The sequence below is a fragment of the Clinocottus analis genome, unplaced genomic scaffold (assembly GCF_023055335.1).
Source record: "Clinocottus analis isolate CAN_PGR_092001 unplaced genomic scaffold, fCliAna1.0.p SCAF_10, whole genome shotgun sequence".
Lineage (NCBI taxonomy): Eukaryota > Metazoa > Chordata > Actinopteri > Perciformes > Cottidae > Clinocottus > Clinocottus analis.
Genome location: NW_027175821.1, coordinates 6,333,171 through 6,357,160, shown reverse-complemented (window position 1 = coordinate 6,357,160; position 23,990 = coordinate 6,333,171). Strand labels below are relative to the sequence as shown.

The following is a 23,990-nucleotide window of genomic DNA, read 5'->3' as shown; positions in this document are numbered from 1 at the left end:
CTCTTCGCCTTTTCATGTGTTAAAGGCTTTCTTTGAGAGCGGCTGGGGCAGAGACGGAGCGCTACGAGGGAAAGACATGTAAATCTTAAACCAACCCGGTCTCACTCTCAATGTAACACTCAAATACTGACAGCCGGTCAATGCCCCGCGGCGTCTGATGCCGATGCAGCGATTTACGCCAATGGTATTCCCCCCACGTCATTATTAGATGCTCAGAGCAACTGATCTGGTACAATACTTCAACTAGAGTCACGAAGTTGGTGGAGTTACACATTCCAGGTATTTCACATGATGCCATTGGACCAATAAAGACTCATTTCCAAAGACCTTCATTGGGAATCTGAGGTATTCCCAGCACGAACACTTCAGCAGCCCCTATTTAAATCACCAGGTGCTAAAAGTTTTAACATGCACTATTAGCCTAATCCAGAGCGGTTTTGCTTCCTCCGTCCATGTGAATGAAATTCAGGCTGAACCGATGGCTGGGAGGCGGGATTAAAAATGGCATTTTTGTCTGAATTCTACACACAGAAGTCAAACTTTTGCTTCATGCACCGCTGAGCAACTTTCACAGGATGCTTTATCCAGTTCTCTTTGTACATCCAGGCCTCGACCCACCGAGTGGTTTAGCTAGCGAAACCTAACTTTCTACGACGATGGAAGTTATTAAAGAAAAGCGATAAATGGAATGGGAATGAATACACTTAATCTTAATAGCGGCCCTTTTCTTATCTGGTTTGAATAAATGTATGACTTTTTTCTCTTCTATCCCTGAGTTTTGACACCACATGATCTACAGCTGGGGATGGCCTCCTCTTAAACTAGACTGATGGACATGAGTGATGTCATGGTGTCTGAGCTGTGTGGCGATTGTTGTGGTCAGACCCGATTGGTTGAAGATGTAATTGAATGAGTTTCTGCAGTTATCTGGAAAACAGTGATTGAATCAGGGCCTCAATTTATATTAATTGCAAGAAGGATTATGGCCGAAGCACAAAACCCACAGCGCTGCTCTTAATCTGCTTTCACCTCAGTCACACGAGCGTGCCTTGGGGTTAAGTTGAAGGAGGGAGCTTCTCGGGCCAACCATAACTCACCCAAGTGGCTCTGCTTTAAAGACAGAATCACACAAGAGCTAATTGCATGTCACCCATTTTTAGCTGGAATATTTATCTGCGCTATATATATTTAGTGCTTTCAAGGTGCTCGACCAGAGGAGCATAATGGATGTGTGAGTGGAGTTGGGAACGCGGGGGGGCAGAGTTACATTGAAACCAGTTAATAGGGAGTTCTGTTTTCATTAGAGCTGAAGCTTATGGCAGTCGGGCGATGGCTGAAGTTGGACATGTATTTGTTATGGTTAAGGGCCTACACAGAAGGATTGTAATGTAATGTAGAGTCCACTACCCTCGCTTCACTTTCTGTATTGAGAGCTTGCTGGTTGCCCAACAACAACAAGACCCCAGGAAGTTGCTGCATCCTGTGAGATGTTCCCATGGTTGTTTTTTCCTGGTATTTTTGCACTTTGTGATTTATGCTATGTCGTACATGCTCGCATGCAAACACTCAAAACTTAGCTGGTGGACATAATTAACGATCCTGTTTATAGCATTGTCCATTTGGAGCCAGAAAGTCAATAAACATCTGTCCTAAAATGTCCAAAAAAATAATGAAAGATACAGACCTTAGTGAGCAGGTCTTGTATCAGTTAGATCCAAGTTGTTTCTTCTTCATTGTCATCAGAAAATATTCTGCGATGTATTCAGTCACTTTATGTTGCCTGCACCCTTTTTAGTGTCCTAGTATGTAATTTGGCCTCATCACAATATTCAACATGTCATAATTGATATTGGGAAAGTCAGATCAGTGTATCCCTAGAAGCAAAACATTCTGGTGTGTAAGTTTGCGTTTGATTTTCGAGCTTGAGTTGTCGCAACACATGCATGCAGACTGTAACTCCCTCATTGGGTTCTCTCACTGGAAGTGTCTCGGAGGCGAGTGTGTGACCTTATTCCCTCAAACACACTCGTTAAGTTGTTGCCTCTGAGTCCCTTAAAAAGTCTCTGTTCTCTTCATAAATACTGAAGCATTAACGTGTAAATCTAAGAATTTTGGTATTATTTCTTAATTAACGAGCCAATGGCTGCTTCTCCAAAATGTGAATTATTTTGACCTAAACGCCATAAAGAGATCAGCTAATGGCATCCTGAAACAGCTGAAAGTGAAGTGCAACACGAGTTCCTCACGTACTTTATGTACCAAAGAGCTTTATTTAGCATGAAGTATGAAATTCTGTCTACACAGCCGTTTGCTCATAATCCCACCATTCCTCTATATATTATCAAGACGAGCTTACATAACATATGCAGCTGCCAACAAGTCCTACTTAATCATATTAGCAAAAACACAGGTTCTTCAATACCTCTGACTTCTTCCTCAGCCTTTTTAGTGCACATTTGTTTATCTCCCACCTCATTATATGTTACTGCGCGGCAATTTAAAACTGCAGTGTGCAGTTTATTTTTTGGCAACATTGGGCAAAAATGACATAATAGCCTTTCAGCATATTGTAATTCAAGTGTCCTGGGATGAAACTAGACTTCTGCTCCTCCCCTTGGCTCTGTTTTAAGGCCTTCGAAAAATCGAGTCTTTGACGGGAAACTTTGGTCAATGAAAGGTAATTTCAGAGAGAGGGCAGGGCGTCCCCACTGGCGCTTCTACAAATGCAGATGTGCGTGTTCATCCATTCAGATGATGAAAGCCTGACTCAACGGCGGAAACCCCTGCATGCTATTGCTATTCCAGCATTGGGAACAACTGCCTCCAGTACAAGGCGAACCCCCTCAAAACAGAAGATGGTGTCATCTAAAAGAGAGTCTGACTATATGGGTGCAGCGTTTCAGAAAACGAGAGAAAGGCTTCAACCCTTTTGTGAGAGCTCATCGCTGTGGTGCGGCCCCGACGGTTATGGTTCGCAGAAGGCTGATGCGAACCATGAAACCGTTCTCTGCGTTTGTAAGACGCTTCACGGATGTTGTAGCTTCGCCCCGAAGCGCAGTATCTTAAAGGGTTTACAGGCCCGCAAGTTTGCGGGAAGATAACAGGACTGTAACACTGGAGAATTGATTGTGAGCACATGTTGATCTTTTGTCGCACCTTTTCCAGAAAACTGACTATCACTTAAATTATAAATTGCTAAAAGGTTATTATGAAATGTTGCCTCATGCCGTCAAAAATAAACGTACCACCTCAGCTTTAAACACACTTAAAAGGATTACTTCAAGCCTAAAAGGACAATTTGTATCTCAATTATTCTCACTGTGTTTACTGGAAATTGTGGAGAAAACTTTGAAAGGAGTTACACAACTCATTTATCCACGCTTAGTGTGTTTTTTCCCTAGTAATTTTTGCTAACACCTTACAATTCAAATCCCTTTCGCTCCAGTGCCAGTGGCTCCATGCTGTGTAGCGAGATCAGCCTCCTGAATTTACACTTGAGATGCTTTTAAAATGTTTTATTATAATTGATAACCCGGGTATTACATCTATTTTTTCCTCACCTGCCACTGTAGCTAATCACTGAACATTCCTCCTGGCCACTCATTTTTTTTGTGCCTGCCACTCCGATGTCTTATTTGGAACACTTCAGCATTGCAAACATGAGTCAGTGGTACCAGATGGTAGAAATATGGAATACATCATGTTATCCTAATCCCGTAAAACATTATTATTATACATTCATCCTGTATTTGGCAAGTGACAGGTGCTAAATTCGTTACCTGTTGCCAACACAGCCTCCATAATTCTCAACCAAAAAAGAGGCAAAGAACGAGCGTAGAAAAAGGAAAAAACATTGCCAAGAAATAAATGAAGAAATACCACAGAGATGTGATTGGGACGAATATTGTCGCATGACTCCGAGTTCAGCAAAATCCGGAAGGTAATTTGCAGGTTTAATTTGTTCTTGAGAAATTACCGACGTGGCAGATTCGCACGGGGTTAGGATCACAGACGACCTCTGCCAATATCTCAAATTACTCGCAGGTAATACGAGTCCCGTGCACATACGCCTTGTTGAAAGGAACCTTTGTAGCGGCCAGGGTGGTGGAGGAGGACGAAGAAGCACATGCAGCAAACACATTCACGCTAACGCGCACAAAGATACTCCGATACTCCAGATCTCCTGATCTGCACATTGCACGTTATGAAAGAAAGCTCACCAAAATTCACTTGTATTATTTCCAAATTGTAGCTCAAATAAAGTCTCATTCCTTTGAGAAAATTGGCATTTTGTGGCTTTTTTCTGGGGCTTTCAACCATATCACATCATCTTCACCAGCAGATTGAGCCAGTCCTGTTGCCGAAAAGCTCACAAACTGCTGAGGACATTTTTATTTTATTTCATCATACATTTCTATGAACGTATTCATCATGGTACCCTTAGTTTGTTTGCAGCACAGATACACCCGGGCGCCTCTGAAGGCATCCCACTGCTCCCTAACCAAGGATGGGTCAAATGCAGAGAAGAATTTCCCCATGGAGATTAATAAAGTGCATGTTTCTTTTTATTATATATGACTTGCACATGGATAGTGTATGTGATAGAACTCGGTTAATCCTTAAAAGATGATTTATATTGCATCTTTTTTGAGCAGGCACCACCAAAGTCATGAAATTGATATAGTAAAACCAGTTTTCTCCAATAGCCTTGCAGGACGTGTGAACCTTTACGAGTGTTGGCAGTTTTTGTTGTTTTCCTTTTTTTTTTAAACCAATCAATAACATCACAAAATGCACCGGCCACCTGGGCTATTTCATAAAAATTAACTAAATAGTTTACTTTTTATAGATATAAAGTTGTTCTTCAGTTCAACTTAGTAACTGCAGATGAGCCAACACACACACACGCGCGCACACACACTATGCATTCGCCAAGACTGTTTAAATTATTAGCGCTTATCAACATACTAAATGATGTTCTCCACATGATCACACACGCTCATTACTGTTGGCGGTATTTATTTTTCAACTTCAGAGCAGATTTGTGAGCAGAGTCGAGCTTCCGCGCCGATTAGACTATTTGCTTTCTGCTGCCAAAACTCTCGTCTTTTGGCCTTTTATTGCCTGCTGAGGTCGGAGCCAGTACCTTAAACCACATTCTCCCCTTTAAGCGCCGCGGCGAGGACGGCGCGTTCTCTGGCAGCGCGCTGCGACCACGAGCACCGAGCGGGTTCTTTATGCAGATCAACTTGCTTAAGTGAACTTGATCAAAATAAGAAATGAAAAAATGCTCATCGGTTGCTGTTGGATTAGGAGACAGCGTCCAAGCAACGGCAAGAAACGTTGAGGAACGCGTGTTTGTTGGCGGTGGACCTGCACGAGGCGACCAGCGCGCATCGTGTCGGGCCTCGGCAGGAGTCCCTCTCAGCAAGACAAACAACCCAGTGTCTGGCTGTGCGTATGAAAGCGGAAAAGTGTTTTTCAGCGTTCAAATTGAACGTCGAAATCGATGTCCAGATTTTGTTTGATACGGCTTCGGGTTGTCATATCACATTAAGATGGATACCCTGTGGGAGGTGTTGCCAGGAAGTGGGATGAGGAGGATCCTTTCCTCCAGGAGCAGCTAATCAATATGCCTCTCAGACGCTCTCTTTTCCAGACTGAGCACCACTTCTTTTTTTTTTACACTGCTGACACAGTTCAATTAAACTTGAGCTGCAAAAAAAAAGAAGAAAAAAACTCTAACTCATTTCATTTTCAGTACACTCAAGCATTTCCCCGCAACTTAATCTACATCTCACGACTTCCTTTAAATAGATGATCAAAACCTTACAAAAGTTATGATGCATCTGGAGTGTAACCTAATCTTGCTCTCACAACTGACGTGTGTGTGTTGTGTGTGTGTGTGTGTGTGTGTGAGTGCGCGTGAGTGTTTTTGTGCATCGAGTTATGACAAATCGCACCTCTCGCGGTGTAGTTGCATCTGTCATCACTCCATCAGCCTCGCTGAGAAGGAGACAGAACAAGTGTGGAAATGATTATATTGAGGTGCCCTCGAGCTGTACACAAGCACCTGATCAATATTCAATCTCAGTTATTCCATCCCACATTACCATCCCACGCGGGGCCGCTCGATGACTGGAAAGCCCTTCGCAGCTCATTGAGACAGAGAATCGCTTAATCAGAGAAAGTAACTTGATTCTGTGGCGTCGATAAGTGCATGTGAACTTGTGTGTTTAAAGCGGGTGGAGATATTATGGTGAGCCTTTGATACAGTATGAAAAATTAAGGAGAAAACACCTTCAGGATAAGAGACAAATCATTTTTTCGCAGTTGTGATAGTGTGTTTATGTATTAGTTTGCTATTAGCTGATTTCTTTGTGGATGACTTCAGCCAGTGGTTGGATAAGAGACACATTTGGGTGGTTTGTGAACTGAGTCCTCAAAAAAAGTCTCACTGCATATTTATGGAGCCTGAAGATAATTAGGAACATCGCTCGAGGGTAGGAGTTCAGCTGGAGAGCCACATATTCAAAAGAAGCATCATTTCCACATGATATATCTGCTCGCTTTGGAAGAAATCATGAACCCCTCCTCCAACCTGATCCGCTTCTCTGCTGCCGATCCAGTTCATCTTTTCACGAAAACGTGACGCTGCATCTCCGCGCTGCATGTAGGCTGGCTTCTGCTCTCCCATTGAGCAACCCTCTCATTCACAAACCCGACAAACTCAACCGGCCCAATCGATAGTCTGAGGAATGTAATCGTTCTATTTGAAAACAACACACGAGACAGTTTCTGCTCATTTCCCCTTTATCTTCACTTCTCATCAAGCACATTATCTTTTAGATATATCTCTCTAGATGTTATATAACCTAGCATATGGAAGCATGCTGCATTCAGGCACACAAAGTGATTAATGCAGTTTACATTCGGCCTCCATGGTGGATGCACATTATCCCGCCATGTTCCATTCACACTTTGTTGATGTTGTTGGGCCGTGATGTATCTAATCATCTTATTTACTAGACCTTGCCTGCTGAGCAGCCTGGTGTTGATTTTGTCGGAGGGAGTGAGTATGATTTCTCTAAAAGCCTTCATGAGAACACACTATTGATTCTTCAGTCATGCAGGAATCAGACAAACAGTCTTTCAACACAGACTTTCTTGCAGAGTGCATGGAGTTTGGTTGCGCGGCCATTGCTCCGTAACAGCGGAATCATTTGGGGCAAGGCCTGGAGGAAGGTGTTTATCAGGACAAGGCTGCTCCTTATGTCGAGATGAAAAGAAGGGATGACTTATGACTTTATGAGTCGTCCTCAATAACGGTTTCCAGTGTGAATGACTGAATACCAGCGGCTTTGTCCGGCTCCACCGCTGATCTCAGAACAATGTTTTCTTGCATTTAGCATAACGATGATCACGCATTTTCCTCTGGGGGTATTTTTTAATTATTTTTTTTATTTGGGACACTATGAAAGAGGTTTTTATCAGTCAATTGGTCACACTTTATTTCCATTCAAATGGCGTTGGTGCAAAGAGCAGAAGTAAGTCCCCGTGGTTATACATTCAGATTCAACTGTAAATCAAGTTTTAAAACTCTGCTGGTCTTATTTGCAAACAGTGGGGACTTGTTCAGTGATTATTATCACTATAATCATATATTTGCTGATATTGGTTGTACTGTATTTATTTTTGTCTGTATTTTTCTTGGTGACATTTCATATGCAATGCATATTTGTCTGTCTTGCTTTTCAGTACTTTTTACGTTGTCTGCTGGGACCAGACAAGTTTTACCCCCGAGGATGAACACGATGATCTAATAGAAAGTAACAGCTGCATGCAAATAGAAGAACTGAAGACCATATCACAAGTGAATAAGTCCTCATGAAAGCCAGGAAGAGATTGGAGATTGTTTGACCTAACGTCAAACGCGGAGATGGAAGCGTGGGGGAAGGATGTCGAGCATGTTCAGAGATGTAAAAGATCCTCTTCACTCTGCAGAACAGAGTGTCACCTCTCAGTGGTCGGAGGCGATACAGTCCCGCCGGATCTAAAATAGCGTCGCAGTTTTCTAGCGAGACAAACGCTCAGCGTGCATCTTCAGAGCCCTCTCCCACGCCTATTTCAAGTCCAGGGACAAGCAACAAGTATTCACTTGCGTGGCTTTCTGTTAGCAGTCACAAGACCTTAACCCCAATGAACGTCTTTGAGAACGTTGGGAAGAAAAAGTTTTTCAAAGATATCACAAGACCGTCTCAAGCTGGAATGTAGGTTTTCAAATTCGGAAGATTTGTAAGAAAACATGTGTGAGGGTGAACTCTGATGAAAACAGTGGACCATACAGATGTCTGAGTCTGTACTGCTGTGGATGAATCTCTTTAACGACCAACTCTATGTAAGCCGGGGTTTGGCCCTTTAAAGCATTTTTCTGTCCTTTTTTTTTATTCACTTGAAAAGCAAACTCATCACACTGAATTGAGGAGGTGAAAACACTTATCTGTAGTTGTTGAAGGATGAATTAGGTTTAATGGATAAATTTAATTTAATTTATTTTGTGTAGCCCTAAATCACAAATTCTCCTCGGAGGCTTTACAATCTGTGCAGATATGACATCCTCTGTCCCGGGACCTCACATCAAACAAGAAAAAAAAGAAACCTTTAAAGGAAGAAAGCCAAGAGAGAGCAACAGAGGAGGATCCCTCTCCCAATATGCAGAGAAATGTAATAAATGTCATATGAATGAACAGAGTTACAACACATTCAATGCATATGACACAAAATGATGAAACATTTACAAACATTCTAAAAGTCTTTCATCTCCTGGTGCAATATCCATTGTGTTTAAGTATGTTCAAGTACTTTATTCACATTTTTATTCAATGTATATATTTAATATTCTGTTCATTTTATATTTTCTTTTATTACCGTTCTACTGTTTATTTATACTACTTGATGTTTTATCTGTATTTACTTGTGAGCAGTGCTGTTTTAATCCTTTAATTTTCCCACTAAGGGACTAATAAAGGATTATCTTATCTTATCTAAACACTTTTGAAAATGCTCCTTACATCTCAAATGTCTGACACGTTCACCCACCATTTAACTGCCATCACTGTTGTGCCTCAGTAGGCTAGAAAGAAAAAGAAACTTACACTTTTATTAATCCCCTTGGGGAAATTCTTCTCTGCATTTGACCCATCCTTGATCCTTGATGAAGGAGCAGTGGGCTGCTACGATGGAGCCTAGCATGAACGCACAGGTTTAACTGGAACAGGCATGCAGCACTCTCATGCTCACCCTGACTGACAGGTAGTGGACAGGGCCAGTAAGGAGACAGGTCCTCAATTGAAGGTAAAATACATATTGTAACGTCCACGGCAGGAAGATTCGCAGACTGGTCTCATTTACTTCAGGGCTCTCAAGTTTTGAAGGCAGGCAAGCGTGACATGTCTCCCTGAAGCCGTCGTCGACGGGAGGGGGAGGGGGGGGGAAGCGACGGTGACGACGACAAATACGCGCCGCCGGAAGGCTACAGTCCCGCCTGTCATTACATCTTACCCGGATACAACATATGCAAAAGATATGTTTTTCTGATTGGCTGTAGACCATTTCTTTTTTTTTTGATTGGCTGATGAGAGGCTTCTCACGGGGGGAGGGGCTTGATTCCTCCGTGGTGAGGGCAGCGCGCGACCAGCTCATGTCTGCGAGCCGCGGCACATTAAATAGCCTGGAGTTTTTTTTTTAGCGTGAGAAATACGATGTGTGGCGGGAGGGCGTGATTTAAGACCAAAATGCGTGACAGTCACGCTCAATGCGTGACACTTGAGAGCCCTGTACTTGTTGGCTTATTTCACCAAGGTTCACACAATCACTGTTAGCTTATGCTAGCTCACGAAGCTTCCCCCACACTACACTTACAGCAATCCACAACACACTACTACCTCTGAAACCACCCGCCTCCCTCCATGATCCACCAATCACAGGCCACCTCCCCACCAAACGGACACTGCTTTCCTGTGATTGGCCGGAGAGAGAGAGAGATCTCTGCCCGAACAACCCCCACCAACAGTTACCTGTACAGGGTCGCTACAATATATTTTTTCCCCTGGTATACTAGAAGGCCAGAACACCACTGCTAGCTAGCAAAATGTAAATGTTGTAGCTGGTTAACCATAAAAAAAGGCAAACTTGTCGGGCTTTACAATGCTTCCTTACTAAGGCTAAAAGTTCTACCTGAGCAGTTGCATTGAGGTTCTCAGTCAAGTCACTGATTTCTACCCATGTTACCTGTCAACTTGTATGTCAACATGTCAACAACTGTACTGTGTGATCAGCTACAGCGGAATAAAACATGATTACAGAGAGAGCTAGAGGCTTCTTCACGCGACTGCAAAACAGAAGTATTCACTTTGTCAGTGAAGGTCAAAGGGAAACTGGTATTTGTCAACCTGGACCCAATTTCCTCTTGTTTTTGTGTCTCGGTGACTAATGGGGACAACATTTTTTAAATTGGTCTGGCATTGAGTGCCAAACGGGCAACAACGCAATTCCTCCGGGGTTTTTTTTGCCCTTGACAGCCTCAGATTGTTATTAATATTTGGAAAGGACCCAACAGAGAAATAAAACATTTTTCTTTCCCTTTTGCGTGAGCCCGTCTGTTTGTTATTGTCTAAACATGTTTCACTCCAATTTAGCCTCATCCACACGGTCCTAATCAACTGAATGATTAGCCATGACATCGAACATCTATTACATACATCTGAGATAGATTTTCTGTACTCCATTACATGAATTACTTCCCAACTCATGTTTACCAGCATTGTCTTCCGGCAACAAGTCACCTCATGCAAGACTGTAGAACCACACTTCCCCTTTGGCTTGGTCCTGTCCATAATGTTTCTGACAATTCTGAACCTGTCACTGGCTGAAACCGGCATTTTTAGTTGATTTACAGTACATTGACAGTGTGCAATTGCCCAGAATAATTACATTGTAGCCCCTTTAGCGGCTGCCGGCTGCAGCGTTCCCCCTCAACGCTGGACCATTAGTCACCTCGACACAAAAACATGTCAAAATAAGGTCCGGGTTCAAAAACACCTTAGTTTCCCTTTAACTTTGAAGGACAGAGTACTTTTGTGAAGAAGCCTCCAGCTCTCTCTGCAATCATGTTTTTCCCCCCAATAGCTGATCACACAAAAGAGCTGTTGACGTACACGCGACATCGGTATAAAGCAAAACCTTGACTGAGGATCTCAAAGCAGCTGCTCAGGTGTTACCGCCGGCCATGAACAGGCGCTGTTAAGCCGGAAACGTTCACTACTTTACAGCTCTGTAGTCGCCTAACAAAAAAAAAAAAAACACATGTTCAAATTTGACTGACGAGCCAAATCCAAACACCCATATTGTGTATTTTGTTTCAACACGAAGAACAAGCGATCACAGCGAGTGGCGGTGACAGAACGCACATTCAACCTGCTGAGAACAAGACCAGCAGATGATGGATGCAATGCACCAGTCTGCTGTGAGCTGACTGGAAGAGCAGGAAGCAGGATACATTTAATCATTCCCCAGTTTTTGTAGGGGAGAAAGTAAACTTTTAAGTCATACTTTGAAAACACTAGACTGACATTGGAGATGCAAGGCGCATTTTCAAATGGATTCGTGTTTACATGCTAGAATACTTAGGCTTTTGGAGTGCATAGAAAATGTGCTATCCATATTTTCAAACGGTAATTTGGTTTCGCATGCGAATGTAATTAAACAGCATCACCAGCAATACATGTTTTCAGTGATTCTTGAGAAGCAGATCATTCAGTCTGTGGTGCTTCGGGATATTGAGTCAACGCTTTTAAGGCCTCCGAGTGCCCTTGTGTTAATTCCTACTTGAGTGGTAAGAGATAATAAAGAGCATGGAGTCACACCAAGGCCGTCACTCCTTCCACCTCCAGAACACATCGAATGGGTGGCCTCAAACAAAACATATCCGACATAAAGCAAAATTATTATTATTATAATTATAATAGGAACTCAGGGCACCTCAAGTCCGCTGGCATACTTTAAACTAGTCGCTGTACTGAAGCCTGCTCTCTGCTCACCCGCAAGCTAAACTTATGCCACCACCTCCTCAGCGCTCCTTGTGAGCTTGGAGTCTTTGAGTTCTCCTGAGTGGACGATGAGTATTGTAGCGCGTGGTTGAACGCTGCACATATTCAACACTCACATGCTGATCTATTCCGCTTGAGTTGGCTTAACTGGCCAGTTTGGATAGCGACACATTCAGTATTAAAGCTTCAAAATGAGATTTAGAGCATTCTGATTGTCTCTTAACGGCTCTCAACATGTCGACAGTGAGCCGGCAACTCTCGGCCGACGGTGGTAGCGGTGTTACCATACTGGACGGCATTATCAGCTGTAAGCGTCGTATGAGAGCCGGCCAGAGCGGTTCTGAACGGGCACCGCACCAGTCTTTAGAAATGGGTCACAAATCTTTAGCTTCGCTTTAAAAAAAAGACTCTTGGCAATGGGATGTTCAGCCAATGTTGCTCAAATAGGAGACTACCTTTTGCTGTGGATTTATATACATTTAGTTGCCTGATGGGTAGTAACAGGATGAGTCATGTGGGATTAACTTAAAATAAACTACAATGCCCATGTGTGCTGTAATAACGGGACATTCATGTGTTTTATATATTTCTTTGGACGACAATGTAGTGGTGAAATAAGCTAGGCTTTGGCTTGTTAGTATCCTTTATCATGGGATTTGTTGAAAACAAGTAGTTATCTTTTCAGTTGGTTGGCAAAACTCATCAGTTATAATATACAATAATAATAATAATGCTAATAACTTGTGAGGTATCTCTGGCAATGCAATTTGAAGACATAGAAATCGTGGTGCTGTGTACGCCAGTGTGTAATTGGGTTGAAGTTCGGGTGTGGACGATAGATGAACCGAAATGTTTTGCTTTTAATTCCTAGTTTATTTCTCCAGAATGAGGCCTCCCTCCGCCCTCTTCCACAGGGCAAAGTGTAATATCCATGATATTGTGACAGCACTGTGCTACAGCAGCATTTCAGTGTTAACAAGTGAAGTTTTTATAGACAGCGTTGGTTTCACAAGCCATAACTCTCCACCTGAGCACCTGAGAAGCGCTGTAAAACCAGCCCACTTACTCTACATGGAGTGATCTTCGTTAATGTTTCAGCAGCGGAGCGGAGAATTTGTCAGATGTGCATCTTTTATGATGTGGTGATGATAGCACTTTCTGTTACGCAGGAAGAAGGCTTCTTTTTCGCCAGGCCTGAGACACAAGTGTAAAGAATCCATGATTTGATTTATGTTGTCTCCAGCGGGACTCAGAGGTATCTGCTTCACTGAGATAGGAAAGAGAAGTCGGTGCGAAGAAGACGTGTCATGTGATTTATGTGTTTGCCCATAAAAGGACTGCTGTCCAACCAGTTCTTGAATCAGGACTGGGATGTGTTTTTGCACGTGCAGAGCAGGGTAAGACGACATACAATTAACTCCTTGACTTCAAAAACAAACTGTCGCGAACAGGGCGAACGCCTGTGCTCAAGAGGAGATATTTATTTTAAGATTAGTTTCCATTTAAAATGAAAGTGTACGTTTTCCTCGTGCACTTTGGAAAACAAACTCATTAACTCTCTTGAGTTGACTCTCATGTCCGTTCCCAGAGTTCAGCTTCTCGACCTTCTTACACTGATGTCCCCCTGTGGAATTATGTCTGAGCCAAGTAACACCGGACTAGTGCAAAAGCTTTTTTGGTTGAAAAAACATTGTACAGCACTGTGCCATCACTTTCTGATTTAATATAGCATATAGACAAGTCAATTTAAGACATTCACATTTATATTATTGAATATTTATTGAATGACTCATTTTTAAAGGATTTTTTAATTGATGCTTTTTTAAAACATATATATTTTAAATCTAAAGAGGTTCCCCCAGAGGTACTAGTAGCCCCATTCGAGAACCGCTGGCGTGGCAGAAGCATCACATCTCACACATTGTAATAAATGCCAGTGGTTTTACTGGCGTTAATGTGTGGGCTGTGACTCAGTGATGAAACTCTTAAATGACCATCCTTTGCCCTTTTGCGTGCCGGAGGTTGTGTTTTTTTCTATGTTTTTCCGCTTTCTGTTGTTTAGAAATAGTCTATATTTAGTTTTCCTTGAAGGGACAATGATACATTGGCATGACGTATTTGCTGTGTCAGTCTCATCTGGTCACTAAAGTAAATTACCCGAGGCTCTATTTTAAATAGGAAAAAGAAAAGAGAGGACCGTGATAATTTTGTTCAATCGTTTCCACAACTTTGAAATCAAATTATCCATATTTCCCAAAGCAATTGGCCTCATGACAAGGTAGTATCATTCATAAAACTGCTGTGTTGACGCTTTGATACTACAGAAGGATGGTAATACAGCTTAGCAAACACTCTGCAGACCGAATCTGCAGTTGTTAACATGAGAATTAAACCGGAGCCCAGTATGAGGTTGAGATCTCATCCACGGCCACTTAAGTGGATGATTGTTCGTGACTCTGAAACTGTTTCTGCCATCAACCCTCCGATTTTGACTTCCTAATGTTTATGCAGTCTTTTCCACTGCTTCACTTCCTCTAGCAGCTCCCGTCATAAATAACTTAAGGGCTTTTTGAGAAACACTGTAAATAGGAAATTCCAGTGTGCTTACTTCACGTGGGTGAGGGAGAACAATCAAAGATAAATATTACATATTACCACAGCACCAATTACTATTTAAAGCACTGACTCTCATTTAGGTTTTCGTCATGGTTTATGGAATAAGAAATGAGAGCACTGATGAATTAAATACTGAAATACTGAAAGTAGTCTGTGGACAACCATCTGTGGATCACTGCTTAATAAAGTGGTGACAAATTACCGGCTGCAGTGTTCTTTAATATTTGGGAAACAATTGAAAGTATCCTGTACAATACATGTCTGAATATTTACCAGCAATATTTACGTTCTGTTATGACTCATTAGGATTAAGTGGAAGTTGTAGCGTGTTAGTTTTATCGACTTTAACAAACATGTAAACTTGTCCCCAAGTTAGCTTGTGATGATTAATTTACTCAACTTTATTTAGCAATACGCACAACAGTGTCAACAGTTCATGTCTTCTGTGGCTATAGAGGAGCCTTGCAAAGTATGATGTAATTACTCTGATGATGTCATCAGGGCTGATCTATGGTAGCCCCAAGAGCTCAATGCACTGTCAATTAAGAAAACGTCTTCACCAATTTAAAACATGCTGTAAGTTCTACATGCGACAACATAAACGAAATGCAAAGGAAAGGAGCTTTAATGCTTCCTTACTTAGCACCTTTAGCATAGGAAACGCTGGGCCTCCCTTCACAAAAGGAAAAGAGATAATGCCCACCCACAATTACTTGCGAACAAACGATCAGGAACGACAAACGCTGGTCATGTAAATAACCGTCGCGATAACTTGGAAATACTTTCAATAATCTGTTAACCCTGCTGCAAAGTGATCAAACTGCTGCAAAGTGATCAAACTGCTGCAAAGTGATCAAACTGCTGTACTGATATTCTCTGTGGTGTTGTTCTCAGCCTCATTATTTTATTTGACTTCAGCGACAGCAGCTTCGATGAAAGTGTAAAACTAGACGAGCTCTTCAGTCATGTTTTTGATTATCCTTTTTTGAATCAACTGTTGTGTCACATTACAATAACACATATCAAGTCAACACTTCTAATTCACACTGATCTGTGTCGTGTTTCATTAACTGTTGTTTTATGATCAGATTATAATCTACATATAAACCATAACAACACAAAGGGATATGAGACATCGTTAGTGTGAGAACGCATTTAATTCAGCAGGTTTGAAACTGAACAAAGAGACAGTTTAGTTGCTTTTCACTCTGTGAATAATACCTTTGTTTCACTTTCAAATTCCTTCTTTCATTTCTATTCCAACCTCGTTAATAAAGTAATACTTGGGACCAGGTTGTTTAGATCGTCTGCATGACGCAACACTGTAAAAAGACAAACAAAGTATTTCGAGTCGCTTCTTTTGTAGTCCAGCTTCAAAACATTGTTCCACCGCTGCAGACCGACTCACTAACTATGTCGGTAGTGACAGTAAAGTCGGATATTCTAAACGCTGTGGTTGTCTTAAATGAATGAATTCTCCTTCCTATTTTTTCTTGACCCCGTGACGTTTTCCACAGAGGTCAAGGAAAAGGCTTCAGGGTTCGACAATAGGAGGTCACTCGAGTGGCGTCGTTGTGTCCAAGAGACACAAAACCTGAATGCACACTTCTGACATGAATATTACCAAACAAGCCTGAACATTGCAAATACTAACTCATTTCTATAGAGCGCCCCGCTGCGCTGGTAATCCAGCGGTGATCAGAGTAAAAACAATGCCTACAATCTTTGCACACAACAAAGAGAAGAACCATATACACCATAAATACCTGCTTTATACAGCAGACGTGATTTTTGTACTGGACACACAGTAAATAACATGTTGTGCTCCAGTGCCATTGGAAACTGCCACTCTGGTGAAAATGTTAAAAGAAACGTCTCGTACTTGTTCGTGTCTCACTTTTCATGATGCAAGCGTCCAATCAGGCAAATGAAATGCCATGATATTGATGAGAGAGCGTTACCTGTCCTTCATGCAGCCTCTGCATCTGTCTCTGCGATATCGCTGCATCTGTCCTCTGAATCCATTATGAGAGTAGCTCACTTGTCCCCAAAAAAATACACTTCAAAGCAACATAGAGATGAATCTTGCATTGAAAATAAGAAAGACGCACAAAAGTCACGATCTGAAGGACGTTGTACATTAAATAGGACCACATTATTCTGAAAATCAAGACAATTAACACCATCAAACCTAATATGTAATATCAATATATAATATCACAACACAATACAATACATCTTCATTGTCCACCAGGGTGGAAATCTGTCATTGGAGTACTATATATGAGTTATATCCTCAAGTAACAAGCCTGACAGTTTAAGTCCATTGCTTTGTTTGTTCATACCTTTTCTTTTAGTTAAAGCCCACCTGAGAAAAGGACAGTGGTGGTGAGGTGTGTCGCTCTAATTGTAGCTCAGGAGGCTTGAGGACTTGGATAAATAAAAAGAGAGAAAATCAAAACACAGAAGGTCTTATCCATACTGTTGTGAAACCAAGCCACTGAGACTGGATCCACAACTTCCCCACTGCAGACCGATCACGACGATCTGACAGGTCGGTGTTCTTTATTTTGGCGGGACATGGAGTGTAAAGCAGTCTCTGATGGTTTAGTCTAAAACACACAGAGAAAGGCTGAGTGTAGAAACAACAACACAACATACTTTGATTCTGTGCCCATGATGAGGTATTTCTCTTTAAATGTGAAATGTTTGTTTTATGACTACCAGGAACTACACCATAAGTGCCTTTTTTTAATCTATCAAACAATTGCATTATACATCTTTGGGATAAAAGGGCCATACGTTGTAACTAATGAGTATTGTTGTGAATAAATCATTTACTTGTTGTGAAAACTACCTCTAACAAGCTGGAATAAAATCTATATATTACCAACTTGTTAACGTTTAAGTAGAATGTGAAAAACCTTTGAGCATCTTGAACGATAACAACATTCATAAGCACATTGTCACAAAACAGAAAGGATGAACACCAGCCAATTATCTTTTTTTACAAGCTGAAATTCCTAAAAGCGTAACTGTAAAGCATTTGTACAATTTATCAACCGATAAAAACGATTTGATGGCTTTTAAGAAGCCATGAAATACAATTTCTAAGCCCTTCATAGATCCTTTTTTTTTTTTTTTTTAGAAAGTTTTCTGATTGAAGACTTGACGTGCGGAGATAGAACTTTCCATTTTCTTCCAGCTGTGAAGTGGAATTAAATTTCATCCCGAGCCCCCAGGAAGCTGGCTAATAATAAGAGTGCTTGTTTGCCAGCGACGGGTCTCACAAGCTGCTCTTCACTTTTGTTGCTAACCAGCGTGACTCTGGGTGCAGCCTGTGGTTGATAAAGGTTAATGAAGGCCACGAGTCCAAAAGGAAAAACACCTGAGTCGCTCCTCGACGTCCCTTCTCATCAGTGAATCTTTAAAAGTCAGTGCTGATATTCCCTCTGGTTTCGGCTCAGTATTCGCCGTTCCTTTCGCTGAGCACTACATCTGTTAGTTTTTTTGTTTTTTTTTCCTAAGATTTCCTATTGATCACCGTTTGTTTTGGTGCAAAGGGACAGCGAAGCACAGACAGAGGTAGACACATGAAATACATAGAAATAGACAAGAGGACAAAAGCTCCTCAAGGTTTACAATCAACCCCTGCAAAATATGCAAAAAGAAAAGGAAAAACAATCACATATGCAAGCGAGTTATTGGCGCTATAAGAGGGGTGCAGGTTACCAGTGGATGAGAGGGTCTCTGTGTATGAAGAAAAGAGGAAGGACTAAAGGAGGAGATAGGACATCGTAAGCAAACAAAAAGAAAGTAGGGGGCAAACAAACAACCTCGGGAGGGACTCAGCTCTGTCGGGACAGAGAAGTGTCTTTAAGTGTGGCTTTAATAATCCATCGGACACGCTCCGGAGCCTCACCCCTGCAGCCCTCCTCCGGACCACCACAGCACCTCAGAGGCCTCGGCTGAGCCGGAGCTGCTGCCTCATCGCTGGCACCGGAGGAATGATTTCCCACAAGGTTCTACCCAAAAGTGGGAGGGGGAGGAAATGTATCTGGAGGGAAATCAATGCATCAATAAATGGATCACAATGTCACACATTGACACATTTGTGAATAAAATGAGGACGGCATGAAATTGGATGGGTGAATAAAGAATTGAGTGTGTGTCCAGACGACAATTGTGTCAGTGAAGGAACGAGCAAATAAAAAGGGTGAGTAACAGCTTGATCTGAGCATCCTAACTGCCCTTTAACAGAACATACCCAGAATGCATCAGTGACCCTAAGGCTTATATGCATATGCGTGATCTCCGTTGACAAGTCAGAGGCTAAGGAATAGCTTTTACTCCAACTGGGACTGTACATTTGACGTAAACACACTCAAATATTATATTCATGATACAACCCCACAAGTGGGATCTCAGTGGGTTGGCCATGTTTACTGTAGTTACATGTTGACTGTTTACTGGGAGCTTTACTTCAACACACCGTACAGCCACGTTGGAAATATTATAAATCTCCCAAAACCATTGACATAATAAACAACATCATTGTGGGTCATTATTAAATTATGATCGAAGAGCTCCGCGCTACACGAGCGATACATGGAGAATGCAAATCATTTCATGGAACTCACAATCCGGGGAATATAATGTTATCAGTTGTGCCATCATCTTGTGGCTGTGTCTGCGGCTGCTGAGGGCAAGAAGTGGCTTGGAGCAGCAGATATCTGTGACTCAGGAGTCATATCAGTGCCTGCAGACTTGGGAGTAACCGAATCTGCTTTTGGCAAAGATAACATAACCCTCGGTGAAATGCTTTAACAAGGACGTATATTTATGTCCGTACAGAAAGTCAATTGTCAAATGGGTCTGCTTTGTTTCCCGCTGAGCCGCCTTGTGTGTCGATGTGAGGTGCATTCAGGTGCGTTAGAATCCTTGGAATTTTTTTCCCCTGCTTGCATACAAAGAATGCTTTTGTAGACTAAGGAGGAAATGATCCCAGACCTTTTACATCTGGGAGATGATTAGGGACGCCTTGTTGTAGATAAAAAGTGATACAAATAAATAACAGTTATTGGAGCAACAATAAATAAGTGGGAAGCGTTGGGTCGATAAACACGTATTGTAATACGATGATAAAAAATAATATCACCATGAATAACAATATGTAATTATTATTATCATCGTGAGTGTAGGTTTACACATGTGTGTGACATGGAGGTTCATCCTGAAGGATATGTAAAGAAAGATGAAGATCGGCTTTAATAGGAATACTTCTATGTGACTGTGCGTGAATGTTACACTGCATGTGTTGAAAACCTTTAATATTAGCTGCACTTTTCTTACTCTTGGTCGACATTTCTGCTCACGCTTCATACCCAGTTTTTTGTCTGGTTTCAATTTCCAATTTATTTATGTGAAAAAGCTGCAGAGTATGACTTCAGAGGCAACACCATTCATCAAACTTCTTCCTTTGTGGGCGAGAAGCAAAAAACATTTACATAAAAAAAAAAAGACGTCTCTTTGATTAGATGGCAGTACAGCGGTAGTTGGCCTCATTGGTCCCGCTGGAACCATCGGTCTTGACCACCGTGACCTTGGATGAGTGCTGGGAGCTGTGCAGAGCGTTCCTGGAGCAAAGACGCTCGCGGTAATTCTGGGCAAAAATGAGCAACATGAGCGGGTTGATGCAGCTGTGGGAGTAGCTGAGGCAGATGCTGATGTTGTACGCGTAGACAAAGGCAATCGTCGGGGTGTTGTTGGTCAGGTTGACCACCTGAATGACGTGGTAGGGCGACCAGCAGATCAGGAACAGGGCGATAACCATCAGGACCATCTTGGTGGCTCTTTTAGCATAAACGGACTGCTTCCGTCGGACGCGGCGGATGGAGCTGAAGACGTGGTAGAGGGTGAGCGAGTAGAAGGTGCTGATGATGATGAGGGGGATAATGAAGCCCAGGATGGACTGGTACAGTGTGTACCAGTACATGTCCTCAGGCCCGTCCAGGTACATCATGCACATCTCCAAACGCTCTCTGCGCACAACCTTGGCATACAGCATGACGGGGACGGTGAGGAGGAAGCTGCCCAGCCACACCAGCAAGTTGATGACGACGGTCCACTGGATGGTCCTCCTCTCTGAGGTGGGGTGAACAACAGCGATGTACCTGAGAAGAAGAGGTCACTTATTTAGAGCTTTAACTGCAGTCAGAAACACGCAGGACAAAAGCAGCTTTGTTGAAATGCATGTGAAGAACTTTAGTGTCACTTCAAGAGGTCATTTTCATCATTTCCCAGTTCAGGGACTCAAAGCGAGCACGGGGGAATGATGAAATCAAGTGCCATGTTACAGATACACTCTCAATGTATTACGTGCTCAACGGAGTGATGAATGCAGTGACACATTAGAATAATTTAGACGAGGTGACAGCAGTAGAGAATGAACCCATTTAAATTGGGATCTTTGCGTTTGATTGCGTTTCAATTTAAGGAGCCGCTCAGTTGACAATCTTTAGGACATTGGCAGGAAATGAATGACCACTTTCTCGTCATTTACCCTAAGTGCCATATAAGTGGAGCAAATAGGTATTTCCGGTTGCTGTCGACACGTTACATGCGACTCTGGACTCCGGGTGGATATGGCAGCCGTGTAAACTGTGAAGAATTAAACTTTTTTTCGTGCAATTTTCCCCAAGACATCCTCTCTGCTAACTATCAATTGTTTGATGCTGTGATCAGCAGCAGAAGCTGGCGTCCTCTGTTGAATATAATGTCTCCATTGTGATGGTTGAATCAGCACGTGCAGATCAATCGCCATGTGTTTGACTAATGTGTCAGAAGTCATCACGCTGTGGTTGATGCTGAGAAATGTTGAAGGAAGCTTGAAGCTTTAAATGTCTTTGCTTCCTGGCAAAGCTGTTCATTATTAAAGTATGACATCCTTTAATTTGCTACTGTGTGATTCTCGGGTTGACACCAAATAAACTCTGGAGACATTTGAGTCGAGCACACAGTTCTTTTGTTTGATGTTCTGTTGTTGTCTCGCTGTAGTGAGATAAAAAAAATAATAAATAGCATCAGATCGAATGGATTAAGTGGGGTAAATTATTCCACAGTAAAATTATCCATTTTTAAGATTGAATTACTATATTATATAGTACAATAAATGCAAGAGGTATGTGTGTACTTCTATTAAGTTGCTTCTCAACAAATATTTATATGTGTATTTTACAGAGCTGTTGTGGTTTGCAAACAAGAACATGTTGATAACTATAACTGCAGTGACATTAAATTAAACCGCACCGGGAGTTGAAGTGGAACAAGCATAAATAACTTTTGATTAAAACAACACTGTCTTTGTTGGCGCTACCAGGGGATTAAAGAAGGGGATGAAATAAGATTACACGGCCAGTTTGGGACGTATGTCACAGATAATTTCAGTTGCCATGAATGGACATATATGTTTTTAACAGATAATAACTTGGTAATATTAAAGTTCCAATTTTCACTGTGACTAGATGTTGCTTTTAAACTCAAATAACTGTCAAGAAATGTTATTTTCATCGTCTGAGACGAGGAGCTGAGCGTATCATTAGAGCTGCCAAATAGGAAAGTCTAATCACAAATTCCTTACTTAATAGTAACAATAATAATTAATTAATAACAACAACTCAGCCCTTAGTGAGGTTTTAAACACTATAATTATGTTGCTTTTTGTGTTATTTTTATTGAGGTGGCACACAAAGTAGCTTTTTGTTTGTTTGTTAGCGGTTATCATTAGTTGGATCTCCAATTATTACAATAGCTTATATTACACGGGCTTGATGTTTAGTTTCTATTTGTATCTTTTGTTTATTCTTTTAAAACTTCAAAGCACATATATTTAAAGTAATTTGAAGGGATAATGTTAAATAATTGTGTTGTCGAGGATACCACAAATTACTATTGATAAAATGATAAAACAACTGTGTTAAGAGGGTAATTTTCACGGCACATGATGCTGCTACAGAAAGACATTATGTCCAGTATTACTAAGTGTGTGACCTGATGGCTCTGAGAGCAACTCCAGCACCGGGATTACCATCAAATGGAGATGTTTATCAATCTAACACTTGGCATAGAGGCTCATTTAAATGTCCTTTGTGTGTTCAGATCATAAACATGGCACATCCATCACGTACAGGGAACATTGTGTCTTCATGGTGCACAGATTGCCCTCCCCTAATGATGTGTGTGGATGAACTGGGAAGCTCTTTCTTTATAGCACCTGTAACACACTTTCAAAGGGGAAGTAAATACTTGTCCATTATATGACTATGCTGATTATTCAAACGTATATTGTATTAAGTATTCATTTTGTTGTCAACGTGCTGTCCTGTGATACTTTAGGGAATAACATTTTTTTTCCAGCACTTTTTAAAAAAAAAATAAGTATAATCAAACATTGGGGGAAAATGTATCTGGCTGCATTAAACACTTACCGATCAATGCACAACACAGTCACAATTCCCACCGTGGTGAACTGGTTGCTGACGTCCACCACCACCACCGCTTTGCACATAAAGTTTCCGAAAGCCCACTGTCTGTCTCTGACCAGCTGGTGAATGTTGAAGGGCATCACAAGCAGGAACAGCATGTCGGCTATCGCCAAGTTCAGCACGTAGATGTCTGAAACCATCTTCTTCTTGCACGCCTTCACCGCGTAGATGACCAGTCCGTTGGCGATAACTCCCACTGAGCACAGGATGCCGTAAATTGAAGGGAATATGTGCATGAAAGTAGTGATGTCGATGTAGTTGTACGACGAGGGGGTTGAATTCAGACATGACAAGTCAGTCAAGTTCTCTGTTTGGTTGTTTTTGCAAGAAATGCCCGTGTTGTTCATCTTTAGATCCTCTTAATGACCGCCTCCGTGTTGGGGTCCCTGACGCGCACCGCACGCTCTCCAGCCGGCGCCCGGTCTCCAAACTTGGGCAGCAAAACTCTCCAAGAGTATACGTATCCTGCCCTTGAGTTGGTCCGCGGATTCCCCCAACAAAGACGTTGTGATTTAAAACAGGAAAAAGTGAAATCTAATCATGGCTGACTGCATGCTCCCTGGAACATGTTTATCTCTGGAGGCAGAGCATTTACTGCGCGCATCCGACGTGCGCTTTACCAAACACAGAGTGCGCCCCGGGGGACAATAGTTCCCTCCCTTCGAGTATAACCCGCTGTCATGTCAAAACAAGCAAATGAAAAGAAGGCACTTAAAACCCCAGA

The 23,990-nt window shown here is 41.9% G+C and overlaps 1 protein-coding gene across 1 annotated transcript; it reads right to left on the bottom strand.

Moving 5' to 3' along the window:
• Positions 1–20,256: 20,256 nt before the first annotated feature.
• Positions 20,257–23,613, bottom strand: mchr2b (melanin concentrating hormone receptor 2b). The gene is made up of 2 exons (XM_068595349.1): positions 23,210–23,613; positions 20,257–20,896 (listed from the first exon to the last, which is right to left on the bottom strand). The coding sequence occupies exons 1-2, from the start codon at positions 23,611–23,613 to the stop codon at positions 20,257–20,259; spliced, it is 1,044 nt and encodes a 347-aa protein (XP_068451450.1).
• Between the last annotated feature and the right edge of the window lie 377 nt (positions 23,614–23,990).